The sequence below is a fragment of the Scomber scombrus genome, chromosome 4 (assembly GCF_963691925.1).
Source record: "Scomber scombrus chromosome 4, fScoSco1.1, whole genome shotgun sequence".
Taxonomy (NCBI): Eukaryota; Metazoa; Chordata; class Actinopteri; order Scombriformes; family Scombridae; genus Scomber; species Scomber scombrus.
In genome coordinates, this window is record NC_084973.1 from 18248615 (window position 1) to 18273360 (window position 24746).

The following is a 24746-nucleotide window of genomic DNA, read 5'->3' on the forward strand; positions in this document are numbered from 1 at the left end:
ATTTCAAGATGAATCATGGTCGCTCCACATGACTTTGTTTTCAGGCCAGTGCCAATTAGTCTTGAAAAACCCCCACTAAAATCACTTTCAAATTGTAATATGAATTTTCAGGTACACAACATTCTGAATGTTTGAACTACTGCATTAGATATGCTTGTTTTTATTATTCTAAAATTGAGTTGTTGAAAATCCTTATACGTCATTGACCCACATACATACATACATACATATATACATATATAAATATATATATATATATGTATGTGTATATATACATGTATATATGTATGTATGTGTATATATATATGTATGTGTATATATGTATGTATGTATGTATGTATGTATGTATGTATGTATGTATGTGGGTCAATGACGTATAAGGATTTTCAACAACTCAATTTTAAATAATAAAAACAAGCATATCTAATGCAGTAGTTCAAACATTCAGAATGTTGTGTACCTGAAGATCTATATTATAAATTTGAAATTAAGTGATTTTAGTGGGGGTTTTCAAGATTAATTGGCACTGGCCTTAAAAAAAGTCATGTGGTGCGACCATGATTCATCTTGAAATAAATTAATTTACTTAACACGCTTCACATCTTTTCTTTTTCTTTTACAAGTTTTCAGTAATATAAAGTGTTTGGAAACAAAGTATTTGTATTTTTTTTTTCAATGTTTGTAAATGATGATCTTTTATTTATATAAGATATTTCAAGATGAATCATGGTCGCTCCACATGACTTTGTTTTCAGGCCAGTGCCAATTAGTCTTGAAAAACCCCCACTAAAATCACTTTCAAATTGTAATATGAATTTTCAGGTACACAACATTCTGAATGTTTGAACTACTGCATTAGATATGCTTGTTTTTATTATTCTAAAATTGAGTTGTTGAAAATCCTTATACGTCATTGACCCACATACATACATACATACATATATACATATATAAATATATATATATATGTATGTGTATATATACATGTATATATATGTATGTATATATGTATGTATGTGTATATATATATGTATGTGTATATATGTATGTATGTATGTATGTATGTATGTATGTATGTATGTATGTATGTATGTGGGTCAATGACGTATAAGGATTTTCAACAACTCAATTTTAAATAATAAAAACAAGCATATCTAATGCAGTAGTTCAAACATTCAGAATGTTGTGTACCTGACAATTCATATTACAATTTGAAAGTGATTTTAGTGGGGGTTTTTCAAGATTAATTGGCACTGGCCTGAAAAAAAAGTCATTTGGTGCGACCATGATTCATCTTGAAATGTCTTATATAAATAAAAGACCATCATTTACAAAGATTTAAAAAAAAAAATGCAAATACTTTGTTTCCAAACACTTTATATTACTGAAAACTTGTAAAAAAAGATGTGAAGCGTGTTAAGTAAATTAATTTATTTCAAGATGAATCGTGGTCGCACCACATGACTCTTTTTAAAGGCCAGTGCCAATTAATCTTGAAAAACCCACTAAAATCACTTAATTTCAAATGTATAATATGGAGCTTCAGGTACACAACATTCTGAATGTTTGAACTACTGCATTAGATATGCTTGTTTTTATTATTCTACAATTGAGTTGTTCTAAATCCTTATACGTCATTGACCCATGTATGTAAAATGCAGTTATGTAATAACATAACTTTCATCTAACAGTTGAATAAAGTTTGAAGAGTTTGTGAATGTGTCCTCATCACTTTGTAGAGACCTCCATGATCATCTACAGCATGTTTAAAATAAAACTACAAACAAAAAAAACATATTTGAAGACTGAGAACTCCCAGACACTTTGATTAAAATAATTAGTTCATCGAACAGAAAAATGTGTCAGTTGAATGCTAGTATGTAAAGAACAGTAGTATTTACAGGAAATGTCTGTGGTAATATCTAAACATCTGATTCATAGAGAAAAAGAAAATACTGACTCCTAAAGAGAATAATGGCCAGAGGTTAAAACAGTAGATTTCCCTCCACTCCATATTACTGCCAGTTAAAAGAAGCTTACAGCCTTCACTGTACTGTTGGACATCTTCATTGGATCACAAAGTAACATAACATTTTCTTTTTTACAGTGCAGAGGGCCAGATTGTGACCATGCACTTCCATCAGTAGAATCATTATAGCTACAAATAAAGAACTAAATATGTAAGTAATTTAAGTTTATACAAACTAGGACTGGGCGATATGACCAAAATCTCATATCACAATATCAGTCATTTCTTATCCCGGTAAAGATATCTGTCCTGATATACCACATTTTAAGTCAATAAATATTTGGTCCTTGTCCCCCCAACCATCACCCACCATCTGTCCATTCTTTGGGCAGATTCAATTAAATTATACTCTTCTTGGTTTTTTACTCTGGTAGCTTTTATTGCACTTTTAGTAACATAAAGAGTGTCGCTGTCAGCACCTGGTTCAGTGTCTGTCTGTGTGTGATCAGCACACACAGGATGGCTCAGCTCCAGCCCAGGTGAACCACACAGCAGTGTTTCATCAGTCTGACCCTTCAGGGGGATCTGGGGCCGGCTCCCCCAGAAGAAAAGTTAGAACATTTTTTAGTGAAATGCATCATTCTGGTGCACTCTGAGAGCAAACGTAAGAGGTTATAGCTATAAAAAAAAAAGAAAAGAAAAAAGTATAATGTATAATGTATAATGTTGTCCTTTAAGACCTTATTAAACCAAACATATCTAGCTCAAACTTAAACTACAACACTTTTGATTGGATGGGCTAGCTGTCAATCTGGCCGGCACTGGCCCACCCAGGCCTGAGCAGCGGAGGATGGCGCTGTTTATTTGATGAACCACTCGGTCGCTCCTCCGTGACGACTCTTGATTCGCCGACTCGGCGGCTGCTTCACCGGCGGCGGTTTCCAGGACAACCGAGGAGCGACAACAAACGGGAGATGGGACCAAGTTAAAAACAAGTGACAGCAACACGCTGAAATGATGACGACGATACCTAAACAACCAAAACTAGAACTTTAATGTTTGATGAGGTAACATGTAGATGATTGACACGTGTTTATTTCGTATCCAAAAAGTTTTCAAGCTCACATATTTCACATTTCACCGTCATCATGAGTGAGGTGTGTGTCCGGGTGGCGGTACGTGTACGCCCCCTGCTCCCCAAAGAAGTCCTCCACAACCACCAGGTGTGTATACGGGTGGTACCGGGCTCCGCTCAGGTGATGCTCGGCTCAGACCGACTCTTCTCCTTCGATCATGCGTTTGGACCAACATCCAGCCAGGATGAGGTGTACGAGTCCTGCATCCTGCCGCTGGTGGAGGCCCTGCTGGACGGATACAACGCCACCGTCTTCTGCTATGGACAGACCGGGTCAGGGAAGACATACACGCTGGGAGGGGGGAGCCTGGGTGAGTGAGTCTCATCCCCAGTACTGAGGATGTAAAGATCCAGTGTGGTGGTGGAAATTTTGGACAACAGAGAGGAACAGATGAAAGGAAAGGGCTGTGTTTATTGAGGAGAATGAGTCAACAAATGGGAAATATTATCCATGGGATTTGGGAATTTGTTTATTGACACCTCCATGACCAAGGTGATCTGTGACCAAGGTGATCTGTGCAGGCTTGAATATATCAGTTTACAGGATCTAATTTGGAGGAATTTAGGAGTAAAGAGCAAAGTGTGAAAATGAGATGACTTTGGTTTAGAAAGTTGTGTCGCAGTGTTTTAAATAGGGCCGATATTAGGGAGTCAAACATTCCAATATTGATATATTGGCCAATTATATAATTTATACAGGATATATACATCAATACACATTTTTTGCAATAGTCCCTCAATTGTGGTTATCAAACACTTGTGACAGACATATGTAAAGGTGGCAGGATATTTTACAGTTTAACAATAAACTTTAATGTATAAAATGCCATCGGTGCACTGAAACAGTAAACTTAACTGTGAATTTGATTATATTTATAAATTGAAAAAACATATTTAGTTATATATTTAACGTGAATCAAGGAAGATCAACTAGAATGCTACATATATAACTTTAAGCCATGAAGGTCTACGATCAGTATTTTTTTTTTTGATATACGTTAAAGCTTAACTGTGATATTGATTCAACCTATTTTTGTGTTGTTGTTTCGACTTTTACCTACTTTATAACTAGCGGTATGTATCTTCCCTCCAAAACCTCTCTCAGATAAGGAGGGTGGTATTATCGACCATGTTGCCCAGGATGTGTTCTCATTTCTGGGGAAGAAGATGAACAGCAGTGATATTGTGGAGGCAACAGTGAGAGTCTCATATATGGAGCTGTACAGAGAGGAGCTGCGAGACCTGCTGGAGCCCCACACTATTCATAAAGAGCTTCATATCAGAGAGGACGACAGGGGAAACACAGGTGATTTAAAAATGTTCTTTTAACTGGCAGGCAAAAGGGGGGGGAAGAGTTCAGGGGAGTTCCTCAAAGAAGCCATTAAACATACTGTCAGGCATAACAGATTACCACTTTACTCTTTTTATCCATGTTTTTTTCATTTAACCTGTTTGTTACATGTGCAATTTTGACTTCATATTTACTTGCTACTTGTTTTCACTATTCCTATTTAAAGGCATGCCCTCATTCTTTGCATGGCAAAGTTGTCCATGCATCCTTCACATCTTTCTGGCTTAGTTATGCAGTGAAGGTTTTGAACAAGTGATTGAAGCAATGCACAGGGAACTTGCAAGTGATTCAAAAAAGATCAAATTCAATACAATAGCAGCTTCTAGTTCCTTATATTAAGCTCCAAATACAGCTAGTCTAGAGCCTACACTTCCCATCATGCATCTCATTAGTGACATTTTATTTCGTAAACCTTACTTACCAAGCATATGTCTTCTTTCAATCTCAGTACACCCAGATTTTAATTCAGACCTCCCGTTCAAATTTTTAGTTTCCAAGCTCAAGAGAAGACCCTAATAAACTCATTAGAGTTGTTTTCTCCGGCTTGACGAAGCAAAAACAAATCTGCAGCACACATTAAACTGTAATAAACACAGCAGTATCAGTATTATTAGTACTTTAGATAACTAGTAGGCTGATCTTGACCTGATACAATCAGATTAGACCCAATTTTGTGCTAAGTACATTGGATTGCTTTTCCTTATATAAATATGTACCATTAATACAGATCATTGTGTGGTTGTGTGTATCTTTTCAGTTGTCGTGGGAGTCAAAGAGATGGTCGTCACCTCAGCAGAGGAGCTACTCAGTGTTCTAGAGATGGGCAATGCCCTGCGCCACACTGGCACCACAGGAATGAACGAGCACTCAAGTCGTTCTCACGCCATCCTCATCCTTCAGCTCACTCAGCATAGCCACAACAACTTCTCCTTAAACTCAGTCCGCTCCTCTAAACTCTGTCTGGTTGATCTCGCAGGCTCGGAGCGTGCTGGAAAAACTGGAAACACAGGGACACGGCTCAAAGAGTCTGTTCATATCAACACAGGCCTGCTCGCATTGGGCAATGTCATCCGCGCCCTCTCTGATCCTGGTCGCAATCGCCGTGGGAACACCTGCAGCAGTGCGCACATACCATACCGTGATGCCAAAATCACCCGTATGCTCCGTGATTCATTGGGAGGCACCGCTCATACACTGATGGTGGCATGTGTAAGCCCCTCCCACCACAGCGTAGCTGAGACACTGAGTGTCCTGCAGTTTGCATCCAAGGCTCGTCACATTCGCAACCGTCCCAGAGCAGAATCTTGTCATGCAGAGGTTAAATCATGTCCTACAATGTGGGACCCCAGTGAAGCTCGACTAGGGGAGCTGGAGTATGAAATACAGACACTGAGAGAGATACTGAAAGAGAAGGAGAGAGAGATGAAGATGGAAAGGGAGAAGACAGGTGGAAGAGTTGGAGGCGAGGACAGCTTTAAACAGTCCAGTCAGACTCAGATTTCTCAGCCAGAAAAGAAGGTGAGCCAAGAGGAACCATTGCAATACCGCCTCCTGGTACATGAAGCTGCAGCTCTACTTGCAGAGACCTGTGGATCTACTCCAAATCATTCTTTTAGACTGCAACTGCAGGATTGGCAGGAGAGACTCAGAGCTGTCAACAACGTACATAAAACTGATGATCAGGACTATTCAGAGGAAAACCCCCACCATGTCTCCGTATCACAGCTCAGACAAGAACTCAAGAAATGCCAGGTAAGTGAATAAAACATTAGATCACTGTTAAAAGTTAAAGACATTTGAAGGGAAAATACAGGGAATGGATGCTGGATGTCCCTGTTAAGCAACTGGTTTTGTTCAGAGTAAAATGATGTGTAAATGATTTATTATGATCATGTAACACTTGTATTAGCACAGTGCTGATGAACGAAAAAAATATGGGCTTACAAATGCACAATAAAGCTATTATGACTTTTTTTTTTTTAAATGGCTGCTGAATCTATCATTAGTTTAGTCAAAATAACAAAAAAACACAAAAACTATTTTCTCTCTCTCTCAGGAAGCTCTCGCCATAGAGGAACAATTATTGGAGCAAAAAGATGCAGAACTGAGACAGGTGGAAAAAGATGTAAAGAAACTTCTCCAAGAGCGAAAAACCCACCTCCAAGCCTTAGAGGAAGAAAAGGAACGTACTCGTATACAGGTGAGAAAAAGAAGAGCTCTGAATGCAGGCAATTATAAATCTCCATGAACAATGAAAAAGGATCCACCAAGCATTGATGGAATCTGCAAATATGGAGACCATAAAGGGACATTTCAAATGCTACTAAAAATTGTAACTTCACAACTGTGCTAGAAATGGTTTTTCATGTTTTGTGTGCACATTTGTGTGTGAATGTCTTCAGGCTGAGCAGCTGGTAGATCAGCAGATCTTCATTGATCGTTTGCGTTGCGACCTCATGACCTTTAGACGTGCAACTTCAGGGGCAACAGTGGAGTCAGGGGCTTCTGGGGACTCAGGCCAGAGACCTCAGAGTGTCCCTTTGATCAGACATAGCTGTGGACACAGGCCTCCTAGGAAGGTAGGTCGCTGCACTGTTTGTCTGTCTGTTGTCCCAGTTGCTTGACTTGACTTTTTCTTTCAACTTTGATTGACACAAGTACAGTGTTGCTATGTTGCATTAAGGCCTTAGAGATGTCTCTATTAAAGCACTTGCACAAGTAGACAAGACATCCAAGACAGGATATATTCATGGAAAGCTTGTCCTAAAACTAGACTTTAAATAAGCTTAATTATAATTGTAAGTAAGAACATTTCAGCAGTATTCCAGCTGCTATATACCTAGATTTATTTGGATACTTATAATTCATATGTGCATCCACACATTCTTGTTCATGGTTGGGCATATTTCTGTCTGAATTGTGTATGTGTAGATCCACTCCAGTCCCCCAGCCTATTCACTGGAGAGGGTGATGGCAGCATTTAAGATGCGTGGTCACCTCCTGCTGGCTGAGATTGAGGAAAAGGACGAGGTGTACTCTCCATTCATAAAACAACAGACTAAGACCAAAGACGGGGATCAAGAGAAGGAGGATGATGACTTTGTGAGCAGACTGGGATTTAGGTGAGAACCTTTATTGTACACATTTTTGTTACCTTATCGTCAAAAAAGTGGTTCTGTGTCAGTGAAGTGGCATTTTCATAAGGTGCTCACTTGCTCCTGGTTTATTTAACAATGATTCACCATGCACCAAAACAGGAAGAAGTTAAACATAAACTTATGTGCTTTTATGCAGTTCAAAGTGTACTGCAGGTGTGATTTTTACGAATTAAATGCAAAAAAGACTGCTGAAATTTAAGTGATTAACATGCCACATCGATAATCTTTCATTCAACAAATCTATTGTCAGATAAGTGAGTTAAAGGACCAATGATTTAGTAGCATCTTGCTGAATGGAAGTAATAGTCAGCCCAGGACAGACAAACTAAACACTGGCTCTAGAGAGGGCCTCCTACATGCTTGGAATGGAAAAGTGAGGGGAAGTGTATTCAGTTGGTTGCAATCTGCAACCTCACCACTAGAACCTGCTAAATCTTAAACACAAGTCTGACCTAATCAAAGTCTAATTGTGACATTACATCAGGCGTTCTTTGAATCGTACATGGACTACTCAGCAGAAGAAATCAGTTCTGAAAGAAGAAAACACTGAACTGGACCAGATATCTAATGGAATCCCATCAGTACAACAAGCCCAGCAAACAACAGGTATACTTGAAGTGTATTTGACTATTTTGCAGTCTTTTGTTTTACTAGTCTTTTTGTACTGATAGATACATTTTATCCTGTCTCCAATCTCTTGTGTGACATTTAAATGAGTTAGTTTGTATCCAAGAAGTTGGGTTTTTTTGTATCCTCAGTTTTATTTCTTTCAGGGACCAAAGAACATCAAGCCATGCAGTGCCATATGAAGAAGGCAAGACGAAGTGTCGGTGTCACTGAGAGAAGGATCCAAGCACTTTCAGTGAACATACACATGAAAGAGGAGCTCATCAAAGAGCTTGATAAAACTGGTGTGTTTGTTGAATTTACATACTGTATGTAGCTGTGTCTTTGTCAGTTAATAGTTTTACTCAAACTTTTATATTGAGTCAAGAATAATGATAGTCGTGGGTTTTTTTGTATGTGTATCAAAACGAGTGTGGGAGGATTTGTGTTAGCCAAGGTTGGTCAAAACATTCTTGCAGTGCTGATAAGAAAATCCTGCCGAGGCTTCTGCTGAGTGAATACAAAGACAGTGACAACAGCAGAGAAGTAGAAACAAAAGTATGCTTGTGATGATGAAGAAGTAACACATACATACAATCAGATTATCAAATTATCTTCCTTTTTGGGATTAACTATATACTAAATCAGACTTTCGTCATGTAATTGTTTTGTGATTAAAGGCTCTATGTGTAGAATTAGAAAAAGTCTGACTTTATTCCCCCAAGTGGTAGGTTCAGAAAGTATACATAAAGAAATACACACAGACACAAATGCTTCTACTCTGATAAATACTGGAAAAACATGAAAAGATGGAATATTTTTATGAGCAATAACATGTCACAAAGCATATGCATATGCATGAATCTTCAAAAGCAACCAAACTCATGGTCTAATAGTAAAAAGGGAAAACAGATTGGTGCATGTTTGCGGGAACATATAAAGACTTTTCAGTTTTGGATATAACCATTGTAGTGGGAGGCCTTATTACTCTGAGTCAAAGTCTTGGTGATGATAAAGCTGAGCAGGAGGAAGAAGAAGGAAAAAAATACAGATTTGAAGTCTTGACGAATCTAAATCATTCTGAGTACTTCGTCTTCGGAGAATGTCAGAAGTTCCAAAAAATACTCAATCAAAAAGTCACCAGGAGTCGTCCAGTCTGAATGCAGTTAGAGTTTTTATTGTCGACAGCAAAAACCCGGAGCCAACATACACAGACATAATCTATGCATAAATGACACAAAGAGCTACAACTTGGGGCCTCTTTTATACTGTCTATATTGCTGACCCTTGCAGAAAAGTTTAGACCCCCTCCCTCGGTGGAGTGAGTTTCAACCAATCCGCTTCTTTCTGCCCCAGACATGCACTCACGTTCTTCGCCCCCTCTTTCACCTCAACTTGATCTCACGTTCTTGGCGCCTATCCTAAAGACGCCCTAAAACACCTTTTATGGCTATTCCTTCCGTTTCTGTGCTAGCAGGTGTTTTGCTCTAGGGGGATTCTGGATTACATCATTCACAGCTTCAAGTTCAGTAGTTTTCCATTTACTAAGTGCTTCCACCTATCTTCCTTAGCTGGTATTAGCTGTGTGGGCAATGTTTATCACAGACGTCTTTAAGTTCAATATTACCCATTTACTCTTATTACTGCATTCTTTTCTATAGTACTAATAATAATAATAATAATATAAAAGTGTTGTATATATAATCACATATATTGTGGTTTCTCATACTTATTCAATTATAAGGTACTTATTCACTCACTAAATGCAGAATCACATACACCTTCGTTTAACATAATGCCTTCAAATTTGAACATCTTCAGCAAATAATAGTCAACAATCAAGTACCCTTTTAGCAGATACAACATTGCTCATTGTTAGTAATTATCACCAAATTTTACACTACAGTCTAATGAATACTGTGCCTTTAACCACGGGCAGGCTTGTTTACCTTAGAGCAGCATGGCTTTTCCACTGGAACTACAGTTAACAATTGGTCTTTTACTAGACATGAATATTGTGACTTGTGTACATGTGTTTGCCCGTCTGTCATTGTGCTTGTGCTTTGGCACAACACTAATGAATTCTAACACATTTTCAAGCCTGTAACAATATACTGTATTAGTTTCTAATTTTTTATTTTTTTCTGACAGACAAGGAGACACAAGCAGTGGGGGGACATGGCAGGCACAGTAGTGACAGCAGACAGGTTGGCGTGTTGGCAAGACTGTCCATGCAGAGCCAGCAGTTCAGAACGGAGCTGTACTGCAGCCTGCAGCACATGAGAGCGCAGAGAGCACAGCTGCAGACCAGCCTCAGGCAGGAGAGAAAGACCAGTGACAAGAACAAAGAACTTGACCATGATGAGGTTAGTTTTTCTTTATTTCAAACTATCTTTGGACTGCAGTAGGAGTGGAGATTAACATATATATGAAATACAAAATTGTAAATATTGAAAGTATTCACTTCTCAAACTCTACATATGGATTAAATCATGATCAGTTTGTAACTTTAATTTTTATACTAATTTCATGTATATTATTCAGAAAAGGTGGTGTAATATGGTACCAATTATCAGAAAAAAATGAAAAAAGTATTTTGTAAGGGCCAATTATATATATTTTGGATTATATGTCGTTGTTAGTTTGCAAAAAATCTTGATAAATTAGACCCTTAACAATTTAAATCACAGAGAATACCTAGTTTTAAGTGTGTAGTTTATCAAATTGCATTATAACATGTTGGGGTGTTTATTAAAAACTCTAATAAGTGGGTACTTACCATCTTAACTATGCTTTTTCTAATACTACCCTCTGTAAAATGTCCTAAAAATTAACTGTGAAATACCAGCAAATTACTCACAAAATTGTCAGGAAATATGTATGTAACCTGTATGAAAGGGATCTGTAAACTAAAGGGTTACCCACTATTCCATCAACTACTGTTAAGTCCTCTGTAAACCATACTCTTATCAACATGAACAAGCTTCCCAAGAAAAAAAACGGCCTCATTTATGATGATTTGAGTTATCTTGTTTCAAATTAATCCTTTATGGTGGAATTCACCTTTAGCAACCATCCATCCAGGACCACAGCTGACATTAAGTATTGTTAAATCAGTGATGACTCATGACTCATTGACTAAAGATGATATGTGCTTTTGTTTACAGGAGCTAAAGGCAGAAGATTTGACTGTGTGCAAAAGCAAACTCCAGGAAGATTCAAAGGAAAAAGTAAAGCACTGTATTAAAAGTTAGAAGTATGACGGATTCCTCTGTATCTATATATACCTCTTTGTTATTGTCTTCTGTTGTCTTCTTGTCTTCTTAATTATCCTGTTATCTCCTTCCTTTACCCCATCCCCTTGTTTTGCTCTTTGCTCCCTTCTGTCACTCCTTCCTTCTCCTCCTCATTGTAGGCACATGAGAGTTGTTGGCTGGAGAATGAGGAGGAGCAGGTGCTTAAGAGGAAAGCAAAACTGCAGGAGCTGGAGGAGGAGCTGAGGAGGAGAGAGGAAGTGCTCCTGCACAGGGAGGCCTGTTTGCAACAGAAAAACAAACTGGAGATCAGGAGGCTGCGCTCCAGTCAGGTTAGCCTGTTTGAAGTTTTATTAAAATTTAGCAAATGTTGTACAAGACTGTTGATTAGTGACTCTCACAGATTAAGATAATGTGTGTTATTGAAGCTGTCACCTGGAAACCTTTATCAATGACTTTCCAGGCTCTGAGTCAGGACCTGTTGCGGGTGTCTGTGCGGTTGGAGTCTCTGGAGGAGCAGCTGCAGAGCAGGCAGAAAGGAGGAATCACCACAGAGGAACTGCAGAAGGAGAGAGACATGCTTAAAAAGAGGAGAGACACGCTGGATGCACAGCTGAAGGACAACAGAGTGCTCACTGTGGAGGTCAGAAAAAAGGGAACTGTCAGTGTGTGATTTTAATAAATACAGCCATAGATTGCACATTTAAGAAACGATTCAATGTTTTTGTGGAATTATTTCATTATGTATTTTTATTGTTCATCACTGGGTTATTTATATGCAGTTTTCTTTTTTTTTTTTAATCTGTGTGTTATACGTAGGAGGAACATTCCCTGCTCCAGTTAGAAGAGGCCATTGAAGCTCTGGATGCAGCTGTGGAGTTTAAAAACTCCTCAATCCAGGACAAACAGATAAAGCTGACAATCACAGACTCCCCTTCATGTCAGTCACAAAACGCTGCGCCTGCTCACCTCTGTGACGTCATAAGCAAACTGAAGCAGCTCTCACTACCTGAGGCTTCGGAGCTGCTTGTCAAATATTTCAACAAGGTAAGATCATATATACACACGTGGACAAAATTGTTGGTACCCCTCTGTTAATGAAAGAAAAACCCACAATGGTCACTGAAATAACTTGAAACTGACAAAAGTAATAATAAATAAAAATTTACTGAAAATTAACCAATGAAAATCAGACATTGCTTTTGAATTGTGGTTCAACAGAATAATTTAAAAAAACAAACTAATTAAACAGGCCTGGACAAAAATGATGGTACCCCTAGAAAAGATTGAAAATAATTTGACCATAGGGAAATGTTAAACTAAGGTGTGCCCTCTAATTAGCATTACAGGTGTCTCCAAACTTGTAATCAGTCAGTCTGCCTATTTAAAGGGTTTCAAGTAGTCACTGTGCTGTTTGGTGACATGGTGTGTACCACACTGAACATGGACCACAGGAAGCGAAGGACAGAGTTGTCTCAGGAGATTAGAAATAAAAATTATAGACAAGCATGTTAAAGGTAAAGGCTATAAGACCATCTCCAAGCAGCTTGATGTTCCTGTGACTACAGTTGCACATATTATTCAGAAATGTAAGGTCCACAGGACTATAGCCAACCTCCCTGGACGTGGCCTCAGGAGGAAAATTGATGACAAATTGAAGAGACGGATAATACGAATGGTAACCAAAGAGCCCAGAACAACCTCCAAAGAAATTAAAGGTGAACTCCAAGGTCAAGGTACATCAGTGTCAGATCGGACCATCCATCATTGTTTGAGCCAAAGTGGACTTCATGGGAGACGACCAAGGAGGACACCACTGTTGAAACCAAATCATAAAAAAGCGAGACTGGAATTTGCCACAATGCATATTGACAAGCCACAAAGCTTCTGGGAGAATGTCCTTTGGACATATGAGACAAAACTGGAGCTTTTTGGCAAGGCACATCAGCTCTATGTTCACAGACGCAAAAATGAAGCATACCAAGAAAAGAACACTGTCCCTACTTTGCTGCATCTGGCACAGGGTGTCTTGAATCTGTGCAGGGTACAATGAAATCTCAAGACTATCAAGGCATTCTGGAGGGAAATGTGCTGCCTAGTGTCAGAAAGCTTGGTCTCAGTCGCAGGTCATGGGTCTTCCAACAGGATAATGACCCAAAACATACAGCTAAAAACACCCAAGAATGGCTAAGAGCAAGACATTGGACTATTCTGAAGTGGCCTTCTATGAGCCCGGATCTAAATCCTCGGTCCCACATCTGTGGAAGGAGCTGAAACATGCCGTCTGGAGAAGGCCCCCTTCAAACCTGAGACTGGAGCAGTTTGCTCATGAGGAGTGGGCCTAAATACCTGTTGACATGTGCAGAAGTCTCATTGACAGTTACAGAAATCGTTTGATTGCAGTGATTCCCTCTAAAGGTTGTGCAACAAAATATTAAGTTATGGGTACCATCATTTTTGTCCAGGCCTGTTTAATTAGTTAGTTTTTTTTTAATTATTCTGTTCAACCACAATTCAAAAGCAATGTCTGATTTTCATTGGTTAATTTTCAGTAAATTTTTATGTATTATTACTTTTGTCAGTTTCAAGTTATTTCAGTGACCATTGTGGGTTTTTCTTTCATTAACAGAGGGGTACCAACAATTTTGTCCACGTGTGTAACATTCAGATGCAAATCCTATATGCTCTCCATTTCTAGTTTCTTTACCAATGCTTTAATGTTGTCTATCTGTTATCACTTCCTTTCTGTTATTTCCATGTACTGTATGTGTTCACATTCACAACAGAAACTTCATGCTTTCCTCTTCTCTTTCTGACCCAGCAGGTGATGTATTTCTACTTCCTCTCCCTCTGTCTTTCACCACCCTTGCTTCTCTGTCCAGGTGACGTGCATCTGTGAGTCAGAAATGCAGCATTCCCTATTTTTGTTATGCTAATTAAATTAAACCACACCCTTTTTCTGCTCCCCCACTGCACCCTTCTGTGCCCTTCGTCTTTCTAAGCTTATTCATCTTAATACTCTTATAAAGTGAATCAACTTCTCTCCAGGAGGTCTGTCTGTGCCATTAAAATACTATATTATACTGTGATAAGTTTCCTCCCACCTGTTAAACTCTGTCTTTGTTTTCTTTCTCTGCAGACAGCAGAGGTTAAATAAAGGTACAAGATTCAGCCAGTACATGTGTAATTATGATTTATATTAATATATATTTTTCAGGTGGTTTGTCTTCGGGAGGTAGAGCGTAATTTGCGTTTTCGTTGTGAAGAGCTGGAACTTCACACTGGAGAGCAAGAGGTGGTGCTGAGGGAGATGGAGGCCGCCATGCAGCACCTGGCCTTGGATGCAGACCGCAGGCTCACCCAGCAACACCGAGATCACCAGAACAACATTCAGCTGCTACTGCAGAAACTTCAAGGTGAAGACACTGTGACACTGGACAAAATATATTGTTAAAAGGTTTTAACATTATAATTTTTGGGGCTGTATGTCTCACAATGTGCCCATAATGTTTATGATTAGCCTGTTGAGGATTTGTGTGTCTTTTTGGACACACCGCTGTTTCATATTTTCATTTTCGTGTGTGTGTGTGTGTGTGTGTGTGTGTGTCTAGAGGGCGTCTCGGGAGACGCAAAGCAGGCCGTCCAAGACGGACAACAGAATCTGGAGAAAGAATTGTTTTTCTACAAGAGTTCCAGCCGCCTGCTCAAAAAGAAACTCAAAGAGCTTCTTGGTGACGCCCTACACCCTGCTGAGCAACCGTCACACACACAAGAACACAAACAGACACACAGTACACAGATACACACAAGTACAAACAAACCCCAGATAAAAAATGAAGAAATACAGACAAGGACACACATTGCGACAACAAACACAAAGATAAACGCTGAGCAAAGAGACAAAAAGACACACAATGATGCTCATATGGAGAGACGTGCACACCAAATCCTGTGTCCCTCCTCATCTTCCGACCTCCAAGCACACAATAAGACTAAAATGACTACACATACCCATATACACACACTCGCACAGTCCCAGGGGAAGAATGAAAGAGGGGCCGGTCAGTCTGGGGAAAGTTTAGAGATGACACCTGTCTGTCTTTCTCGCAAAAAGCTGAGACAGGTCTCACCGGCTAATCTGCAGGTGTGTGGTTCTGTCACAAGGAGGCGCCAGTCTGTTGTGGACACCAGCACAGAGTCAATATTAGAGGACTCTATAGAAGTGCCCAGAAACACTGACAGATGATGCATCTTCTTTTTTTATTATTATAAATATTCAGTGGTTCAGGTTTTCTGTAGAACACTGTCACTTAGCAGCTGCCAGTTGGATGCTGGCAAACAAAGGAAAATGTGTGTCATAAATAACTGATGACAATAACTAAATGGTAATTAACTAAGCACATGTTCATCTCAACTTTAATAACTTGTGGAAATGTTAATGCATCATTTGTAGGGAAAATATTTTGTTTCTGTCACCTAATATAAAGAGTTTATGGGGCTTTGAGGACCATGAGAAATACCTGTGCACATGTTAAAGTACTGACAGAAACAAAATACTGGCATATATTCACAATATGATAAAGAATAAGATGAATGTGTTTTAGATTAACAGGTTTGTTTTCAGTTTTTCTGTATAAACACACAATGGTCCTTTGTTAAACATGCCCATACCACTCTCAATGTAATACCACACTAGTAAAACCTGAGGATAAGAAGGTGAGATGTCCATTAATGTTGAAATGTTTGAAGTGTTTTCCTCCTGTTTATCCTTCTTGCTCAGTGGTCAAAAGGATTTATGCCATTCAGTAAGAAGAGAAACTCAGAGAAAGAACATAAATAAATGATAAATGACATATGCCTAGAGATAAATATCCATTTACTTAGTAGTATTTCTTTACACTAAAAATAGAGTAAAACTATGTTTTGCAGATATAGTTCTTCTGTCAGTTCTCACCACACCCAACGTCAATGGTACTCATTCCATGTTTTGTTCCCCTAAATGAATTTGGGGCTCTTTTTGGTTCAAGCTCTTGTCGTTGCATAAAGACGTTGTTGATAGCTCATGGTATGGTTATCACCAACTATCACAAACTAGAGTTTTTATTTAACTACAACTTAATTTTCCTGTACACAACCATAGAAAAGCATACCCTTTTACAAACTACTAGTTGAAATGATAAGTTTAGGGAAAACATGTTCATCAACCTGTTATTTAATAGAATCAAATAGTGCCATGTGAGGAGAAGTGGTTTGTCTTTCACCTTCAATTTACAGCACTGTCTAGCACTTAACGTGATCAGTAGGTATAGTATGCTCTCTGCACTTAAACAGTAATGTTAAGCTTAGTTTGTCTTTTTGATACAGACTTTTTATATCAGTGTGCACTACGTACTATAAGTTTTAAGTTATATGTTGATTGCTGTGTTGTTGTTTTTTTTTATCTCTGCGGCTCATATTACAGTTAAATAAATTAAACATACAAATATGCATATTTCACAGTTTTTGTTTTTATTGTGTTGGCTCCTCTCATTCCCCCACCCCCAACTCATGGGGGTCCCTGGTGCATAAATGTACTATGGATCCCTATGACACCTGTGTCCTCCAAAATCTGCATCCTATCAATTGCTGTAAATAGAAGAATAATGCTAAGTGCTTAAAGTGTGTACTTGAAATATTGTTTCCTGCTGACCACCTTCACCTTCCTCCCTTTTTTCCAGTATGTAAGCAACATGTTACTGTACAGCTGGTGGAGGTGGAGCAAGTCTACCTTTGTTACATTTTTACACATTTTTTTGTTTATGTTAAAATGCTATTAATAAGGTAATGGCACTCTAAAATGTTAGAGAGATCCACCAGGCATAGAAACTCATCATTATTCCATTCTCATAATATTCTGTGAAAACTCTGACCAATCATATCATTCGGTCCAATGATATGAAAGCGGGCCACGGCTTGCACCTTCAGCCGCTCCCACGGGGAAAAATAAAACTATATTATATAGTGCGCGTTCGCGGAGGCAAAGGGAGTGCGGGGGTGGCACATAGGAGTGAGGAGGGGCTGTTGCTGTTCAGGTTTTTTCAAAGTTCTGTGTGAAATGCAAGAAAGGTGAGTCGCTTTAACTAGTTTAGTTCAGTGGTTCTACGCCTAGGGATCGGCCCCTCCATAGAGTCATCAGATAAATCTGAGGTGTCTGAGGATGGGAGGAGAAAGAAGAAAAAACTAAGTTCTGTTTTTGTAGGATTTTCTCTAATCTTTTATGAAATATTGGATCATTTAAAAATGTGTTGAAATGAAACCATATGAGAGGTTTAGAGGGAAAAAACACTGTTTGGTGAGACTGTTAACACATAGACATCTTTCAGTGGACCCTGACTACACACAGTGCTTTTTGTAAGATATCAAAAGTCAAAAAGGTTTGAAACCACTGGTTTCATCTTTGACAATGTGTTATATTTTAAAAAGCTTTGTCATATAATATTTAGAGTGAAATATTGATCTTGAAAGTAAATTGTAACTAAAGCTGTCCAAGTTAGTGGAGTTTACCTCTGAAATGTCGCCTAGTGACGCGCAGCGTAGCATCATATGGAAATAGGAACAAGTACCGTCCTCAAACTTGCACTTACTTACTTTCCACCACTGCAAACATCTCAGATAACCAATATCTAAATAGCACTAGCTCTCCTTCCCAGCTGCAGCAGAGAGGGCGACCACTAGGCGAAACGTGACTGAGTCCTTTTTGTCTCCACCGGGCTCCTGTACCTCAGTTGTAGCACCGACGGTAACCAGCAGTACCTCAACGGACAGGTGAAAGTCTTCTTTGGCAACTTTTCAAGCGACTACTGCTTCTCCAACACAAGCCAGCAGGTGTATTAAAACGAAAAGATCAACGTGAGTCCATTCATCTGTTTTAGACTGCCATTCATCACTACTTTTGCACTTGTTTAGGAGCTAACAAAACCGGCTAAGCTTTGTATAGTTAGCTGTATAATGCTAGCTTTGTCATTCAGCGACGATACAGTTCAAATTACTTTAAATTTATGAGCTTTGCTGCCTGTTTTGTTTTTTACGCCGACCTTGCAATATGTTGCTTTACATAGAACTGTTTGCCGACATATTGTCGTGATTGTATTTGAAAATAGGTTGCAACTAGAAGCTAACTCGTTGTTATGTGACCGGCTTCAAGTTATCCTAACTCAGTTGTTCTTTCTCTCCCGATTGTCACTAGATAACATCAGGTTTCTGTCTCATTATGGCATCGCCAGCAATGATCACGGTCCCTACCACCGCCTCTCGCTTCGCCCTGCTGCAGATAGACTCGGACTCGGACTCCGACACCTCTGAGCCGGGGAAGACCTCAACTAAAAACGGACGGGACTCGTCCGGGAAGATCCGGCAAGGAAAGGCAGGAGCTGGGGGTAAAGCAGGTCAGGTCAACGACAAAAAGAAAGACAAGAAAAAGAAGAAAAAGGAACAGCAGCAGAGTGAGGCAAATGAGGTGAGGAGGGGCAACTCACAGCCATCTGCTTCACACAGGTCTCTGTAATATATATCGTGTACATGGCTTTGATTTCGTGCACAGACATAAACAGATTGTGCTCTCCTGTTGTTTCACTTCAGCTGAACTGAAAGTGCAGAGGTGGTGTCAGGTGCACTCCAGCAGTGAGCAAATAATGATCTATCAACTGTGTTTACAGTGGTGACATTCATCCAGTTTAATGGTGTCTTCAGTTTTCTTACCTACATAAAACGACAGCCAAAAAGGCCCATAGTACTCAATCTATCACATTAAATAGGGAAAAGGAAGCAATTATTTATACATACATATATATATATATATATATATATATATATATATATATATATATATATATATATATATATATATATATATATATATTTGTCAGTCAAAATCACATAGGCCTTAAACAAGGCAATTCATTTATATGGAGTTTTAGTTTTTAAATAAACTCAAAATGTTTTACCTTTTTAAAATGCATAAGTAAAGACCCGTCAACCCTATTCAACGGCAGTAAGGAACCCAAATTCATTAACCACAGACACACACACACTGTAATAATCTTAAGTCTACGTTTTCAGTGTACTAAGTGTATGGATCTCATGCCATCAGGAGGTTTGTATCAGAGAATAAAAACACCCTCACCAGAGCTGCATCTTACTCCAGGTATGGTTAGTAAAACAGTGCCTAATGCCCTAGAGGGGTCTGACTGGATTGAAATCAGTGAGCAGAAAGCCCTAAGCAGGCCCATATCATTTTATGACTCAAAACTTAAAGGGACAGTTCACACCAAAATCAAAAATGCACATATTTTTCTATCGATATAGGTTGTTTTGGTGCAAGTTTTGGTGATATTGGTACTCGGCCTGTGGTGCTCAAATCGGCAAAAAATACATTTGAAAAACTCAAGATAATCCATGGACCTTGTTGTGACCAGTTTCATGTAGGAACACATTTCTTTCTATCAAACTACACCAGAGGGAAGTGTGCATCTACTCATGGTTGGCAGGTGTAGTTAGGTAGAAAGAAAAATTGCTGTTAGGTTTTTTTGGGTTTCTTTCTTTACATCTTTTTCTTGAGCATCACAAACTGAGTGCCATCCACTTCCATTGTATTTGAGGGAAGGCAGACATCTCTACAGCCGATATCTCCAAAACTCAGCAACTAACTAACAACTTTACTAAGTAAGAGAAAAAACATGTATTTTTGATTTTGGGATGAACTGTCCCTTTAAACATAGTTTCTACAGCTCATTCACACACATGTTGATGTTCTTCATAGCTGTCAGCAAAGCAAGCTCGTGTTTTTTCAAGAGTCAGTGTTTAGATTTAGTGTTATCTCTTTTTCTATCAGCTACGCAACCTGGCCTTCAAGAAGATCCCTCAGAAGTCTTCCGTCCCGCCTCCACACATGTCACTGTCAGGAATAGCCAGTGAACTTCTCAATCCTGCAGCAGGCGACCATAGTATACCTGCAGAGGGTTGGCAGCAATGGAAGCAGAGGGATGAGCAGGTAAGAGTTAACTCCCGCATAACGAATGTGTGAGCTGATGAGTTTGTGTAGAGTTGTTCAGAGGTCAGCAGTGCAACAGTATGATTCAAATGCAGGTTATTCTTAGAACTGGTTAATTTATTTGGGATATGTTTATTAAAAGTGTTTAAAAGCTCTTTCATTCACATTAAGAGGAAGATGAGCTTCACTGAATCTTGTTCAGTAACAGGAATGAAAGAGCAGATGCATGAAATGCAGTATATTTTCTGCCCTTGATGCAAATGTATTTCAAACTTTTCACATCTGACCTTAAAGACAGTACTGTCTATGTATCTCAAGTAGATTTTCATCCTCATCTATTTTCCTTCTCCCATAGATGACCTCTGAACTATATGAGGCTGATTTGGAAAAGGCCTTGATTCTCAGTAAACTGGAGTTCGAAGAAAATAAACAGGTACATTTCCCCCCCCCCCCCCCCCCTTATAGGTATTGCTGTCAGGGTTCACAGGTTTATAGAGATATAGCTGTAGGTCAACACTTTAAACTCAGCCAGAAGATATTAGAAGTTGTGTACAAGAGTCTTGTAGAGACTGTTCTAACCTTGCATCACCCAGCCTGGTACAGTCATCTGAGCTGCCAATCTAAGAACATGCTCTCTAAGATAGTAGTCTTAGCCAGTAAAATGGTTGGTTCACCTCAAACCTCTTTGAACCAGCTGTTCATTGATAGGACGAGGAAGAAAGCAAGGAGCATTGTCGCTGACATCTCTCATCCTCTCTCTGACCAGTTTGAGCTTTTGAGCTCTGGGAGGCGCCACAGAGTTCCTTAGGCAACCAGGAATATTTATAAGAAGTCTTTCATCCCAAATGCAATAAATATTTTAAACACCTCCAAATGATCAATACTCATACAGGAACTGTTATGCACTTGTATTTCTATACCTCACATATTTTGTGTAATTTTATGGATTCTATGATATTTATGTAATTTCTATATACTGTATGTCTGTTATTGGTGAGCCAAAGACAATTTTCCACCATCATGGACAATAAAGTTTTATTCTATTATATTCTATTGTATTCTATAATTTCATTTAAAGTCCAGTGTGCTTAAGTAGAGACAAAACAACGACAAAATGTATAATTTTCTAAAAATTTCAAACTGTATTGTATACCATTGAAGTTGAATATGTAGTTTGTCATTATAAGTTAAAAATCAAATGAATTGCTTTCCTCCAGCAGACCGGCACAAACACATCCTCGCCAAAGTCTCGTGGAGGGAAAGAGGGCGGAGGGAAGAAGGACAAAAAGAAGAATCAGCAGGCTAAAGACAAAAAGACTGTTTCTCTGCAGGACTTCCAGGCTGAAGGCAGTGTAGGTGAGAGAAATGTACCGATCAGTTTCAGAAAGCAGTTCAGCTAGAATCCACCCTTGCTAGTTGAATAGGATACAACCTTACTTTCTTTACTCTCTTTTTGGGTGAAAAAAATAAGAATGCATGTATTGTCTTCACAAAATCTGTTTAACATAATATTATGTTTATGTTAATGTACTTTTTCTCTTTGTAGAACACTCAAGTAAGAAACAAGAGAAAGAGGTAAGCAAAATCCCTGAGCCCTTATTTTCTAATTTCATTTTGAATCTAACATAACATAGTTAAGATTATTGTATATACATAAAGAACAAATACTCTAGTCATTAGAAAATAGCACAAGGTTGTGTATGTATATAATGTGGCATGTCACTTTTGAAACATATTTCTATTCAGGATGGCAGAGCGGCAAACCCAGAATTGGGAATCGGGCAAGAAGAGCGTTTTTTTAATAAACTGGAGGATGACGTCAGTCGGATTATTCAACGAGAGAAGAGACGTGAGCAGTACTCTAACAGCCAGGGACAAGAAGTCAACACCTCAACAGAACACGAACCAGTGAGTTGACAGATAGAAATCCAGCTGTCTTGGTATATTATGCCTCAGGTACTGTATCTACATAAATAAAGCTTGTACACATATTACCAGACAAAAGTTTGGTTGCACCTCCCCGTTCCCTTAAATGAGAAAGTGTGTCCAAACTTTTGAGTGGTACTGTTTGCATTGTTGAATTTTTATTCATCCTTCTCAATCTGTCCTGCTAGGACCCCCGTGCAGAGCAGCTGAAGTACGACCTGGAGAAGAAAGACCAGGAGATTGATAAGCTAAAGAAAACTATTTCACAATGGGAGGTGAGCAGTCATAAAGACATATGTATTTGATGATGTAAGCTATAACCCTTTTGAGAATCTGAGGATCTGTTAAGCAGACACGAGATAAAGTGAGGTGAAAGAATGAACCAAGTCTGTGCTTGGTTCATTGCAGTTCATTGGATTTTTGTAGCACAAACTATGAGCAACTAAATGGTAAAGTCCACTAAATCCAAAATCTATATTTTGAAAATCACTAACTTCTTGTAGACTTGAAATGTGTGAAAAGTTTCTAGTGTTATGCTTCTCAGATTATAGAGGCTGCATAAAATTATATTGGTTACAGATTCCAGTATTGACCAGTTTTGACCACACCCATAGCATGATCCACTTCTTGCCTTTCTGTTTCAGTAAATGCCATTTTCAGTTCTCCTTCTTCTCAACTCTGCAGGTGAAATACAAAGAGGTGAAAGCAAGAAATGCCCAGCTGCTGAAAATGCTCCAACAGGGAGAGAGTGAGTTTAATAATGCAAAAATGACAACAGCAAGCTCAAAAATTCCCTGTAAAATCGGTGGATATATGATTAGTCTGATATTGCCTTTTGTTTGTCCTTCAGTGAAAGATAAAGCAGAAATCCTGCTACAAGTAGAGGAGCTACTACATATCAAAGAAGAACTATCATCACAGGTGTGTTATAAGAAGATAGAGATTCTATTATTAGGATACTTATGTATTTATGTGCATTTAAATGACCTGTTTTTTTCCCCTCAGGTAACATTACTACATGGTGCTCTTGAACAAGAAAGGTCTAAAGTCAAAGGTCTGCAGTCCGAACAGCCGAAACATCAGGTAAGTGCACAAATAATCACTCACTATCACTCACTCACAACTGTGATTTACTGTTGCATCTGTACTCGTTCACTCGTATCAGAGTTGAGACGTAGATGCTGAGAGATGATGATGATGTGTTACTCTACAATGAATTGCATGGATGGGATTATCTGGGTATTAGCAGATCTTGGTGTGTGTGTACTTGCATGCATGTTCCTTGTTTCCCTCTGTAGACCAGTGAAACTTCAGGCAGTAGGTCAGGTGAAGGGAAAAAAAATTCAGTGTAAGTAAGCCGCACAACAGAAGCACAATAAGAAAAGAGTACACTTTAGTTCATAGTTGTTAGGGCAGAATGAAACTTGTCGTCAGTTTCAGAAACTTTAAAAACAACTTTCTAATATTGTTTGTGTTTGGTTCATAAATAATTTTGGGTAATTGTGTATAACCCCAGAGACCCATTTATATGTTGGTGTTTTTATTTTTATTGACCTTTAATTTGCCTGAGATCAATAAAAATAAGCACACGCCTGAGTAAAATAATTTCTCACATTCATTAATAATTGTGCTCTTTCTTGTCTTTTCTGGTTGGCAGGGAAACAAGAAGGGGAAGAAAGGCTCTGAGTCGGATCTATGAAGGCTCCCACAGGAAAGCACCTTAACTGCAAAATCAAATTAATGAATGAACAAATGAAGAAAAACCCTACTGATCATTATAAGGGTTCTCTTTCCTTATTTTTTTATGTCGGACGCCGTGTCAGCATATAATGCATGCCCCTCTAAACACAAACAGACACACATACACACACAACACTCCAGACATAGCAGGATGTATTACGAACAAGAATTTCAGAGGCTTTTAAAAATGAGTGACTTTTAAGTTTGTGTTTAAAATGGTGTCCTGGCTCTCAATGCTGCCCTCTGCAGGCATAAATGTTCCACTGCATCTGCAAGGCTGTGTGCCTGGTTTCTCTGTGGGTTTTAAGGCCAAACTGACAGATGTGAAATGTATGTTCTCTTTTCATTTCGAACTTTCTCACTGTTAAGTAAATAAAAATACTTTTTCTTTGAGGAAACAAACTCACATTTTTGTGTCTTATGACCTGAAAGTCTTTTTTTCCCTTTTCTTTTCTTTTTTTCTTTAAACAAAACCTGTGTTTGTGAAATGCAGAATGAGACTCTACTGTCCCATGCTGTGTTTCTGTATGGGTAAAGTGCAGCCATCCCAATCCATTAACACTCAATTCCAACCCCACG

The 24746-nt window shown here is 38.7% G+C and overlaps 2 protein-coding genes across 5 annotated transcripts; both read left to right on the forward strand.

The window, feature by feature from the left end:
• The first annotated feature begins 3117 nt into the window (after window positions 1–3117).
• LOC133979578 (kinesin-like protein KIF27) lies at window positions 3118–15719 on the forward strand. Its single transcript, XM_062418124.1, has 15 exons — window positions 3118–3415; window positions 4210–4410; window positions 5213–6207; window positions 6512–6655; window positions 6858–7034; window positions 7387–7577; window positions 8098–8203; window positions 8413–8524; window positions 10371–10585; window positions 11387–11449; window positions 11644–11805; window positions 11937–12116; window positions 12293–12520; window positions 14691–14889; window positions 15085–15719. Exons 1-15 carry the CDS (start codon window positions 3118–3120, stop codon window positions 15717–15719), a joined length of 3906 nt encoding a protein of 1301 aa, XP_062274108.1.
• A 2503-nt stretch (window positions 15720–18222) lies between these two features.
• gkap1 (G kinase anchoring protein 1) lies at window positions 18223–24567 on the forward strand. Of its 4 annotated transcripts, none has more exons than XR_009925051.1 (12): window positions 18223–18361; window positions 18699–18968; window positions 20343–20501; window positions 20857–20934; window positions 21719–21857; window positions 22048–22076; window positions 22248–22409; window positions 22616–22702; window positions 23112–23175; window positions 23278–23348; window positions 23433–23775; window positions 24085–24567. XR_009925051.1 is itself a non-coding variant. In XM_062417687.1 (12 exons), the coding sequence occupies exons 2-12, from the start codon at window positions 18723–18725 to the stop codon at window positions 24124–24126; spliced, it is 1155 nt and encodes a 384-aa protein (XP_062273671.1). In that variant the 5' UTR covers window positions 18223–18361; window positions 18699–18722; the 3' UTR covers window positions 24127–24567. The 4 variants fall into 4 exon arrangements, 2 of the variants coding, with proteins under 2 accessions (XP_062273671.1, XP_062273672.1); XR_009925052.1 differs by having other exon boundaries at window positions 21722–21857; XM_062417687.1 differs by having other exon boundaries at window positions 23433–23510.
• The last annotated feature ends 179 nt before the right edge of the window (window positions 24568–24746 follow it).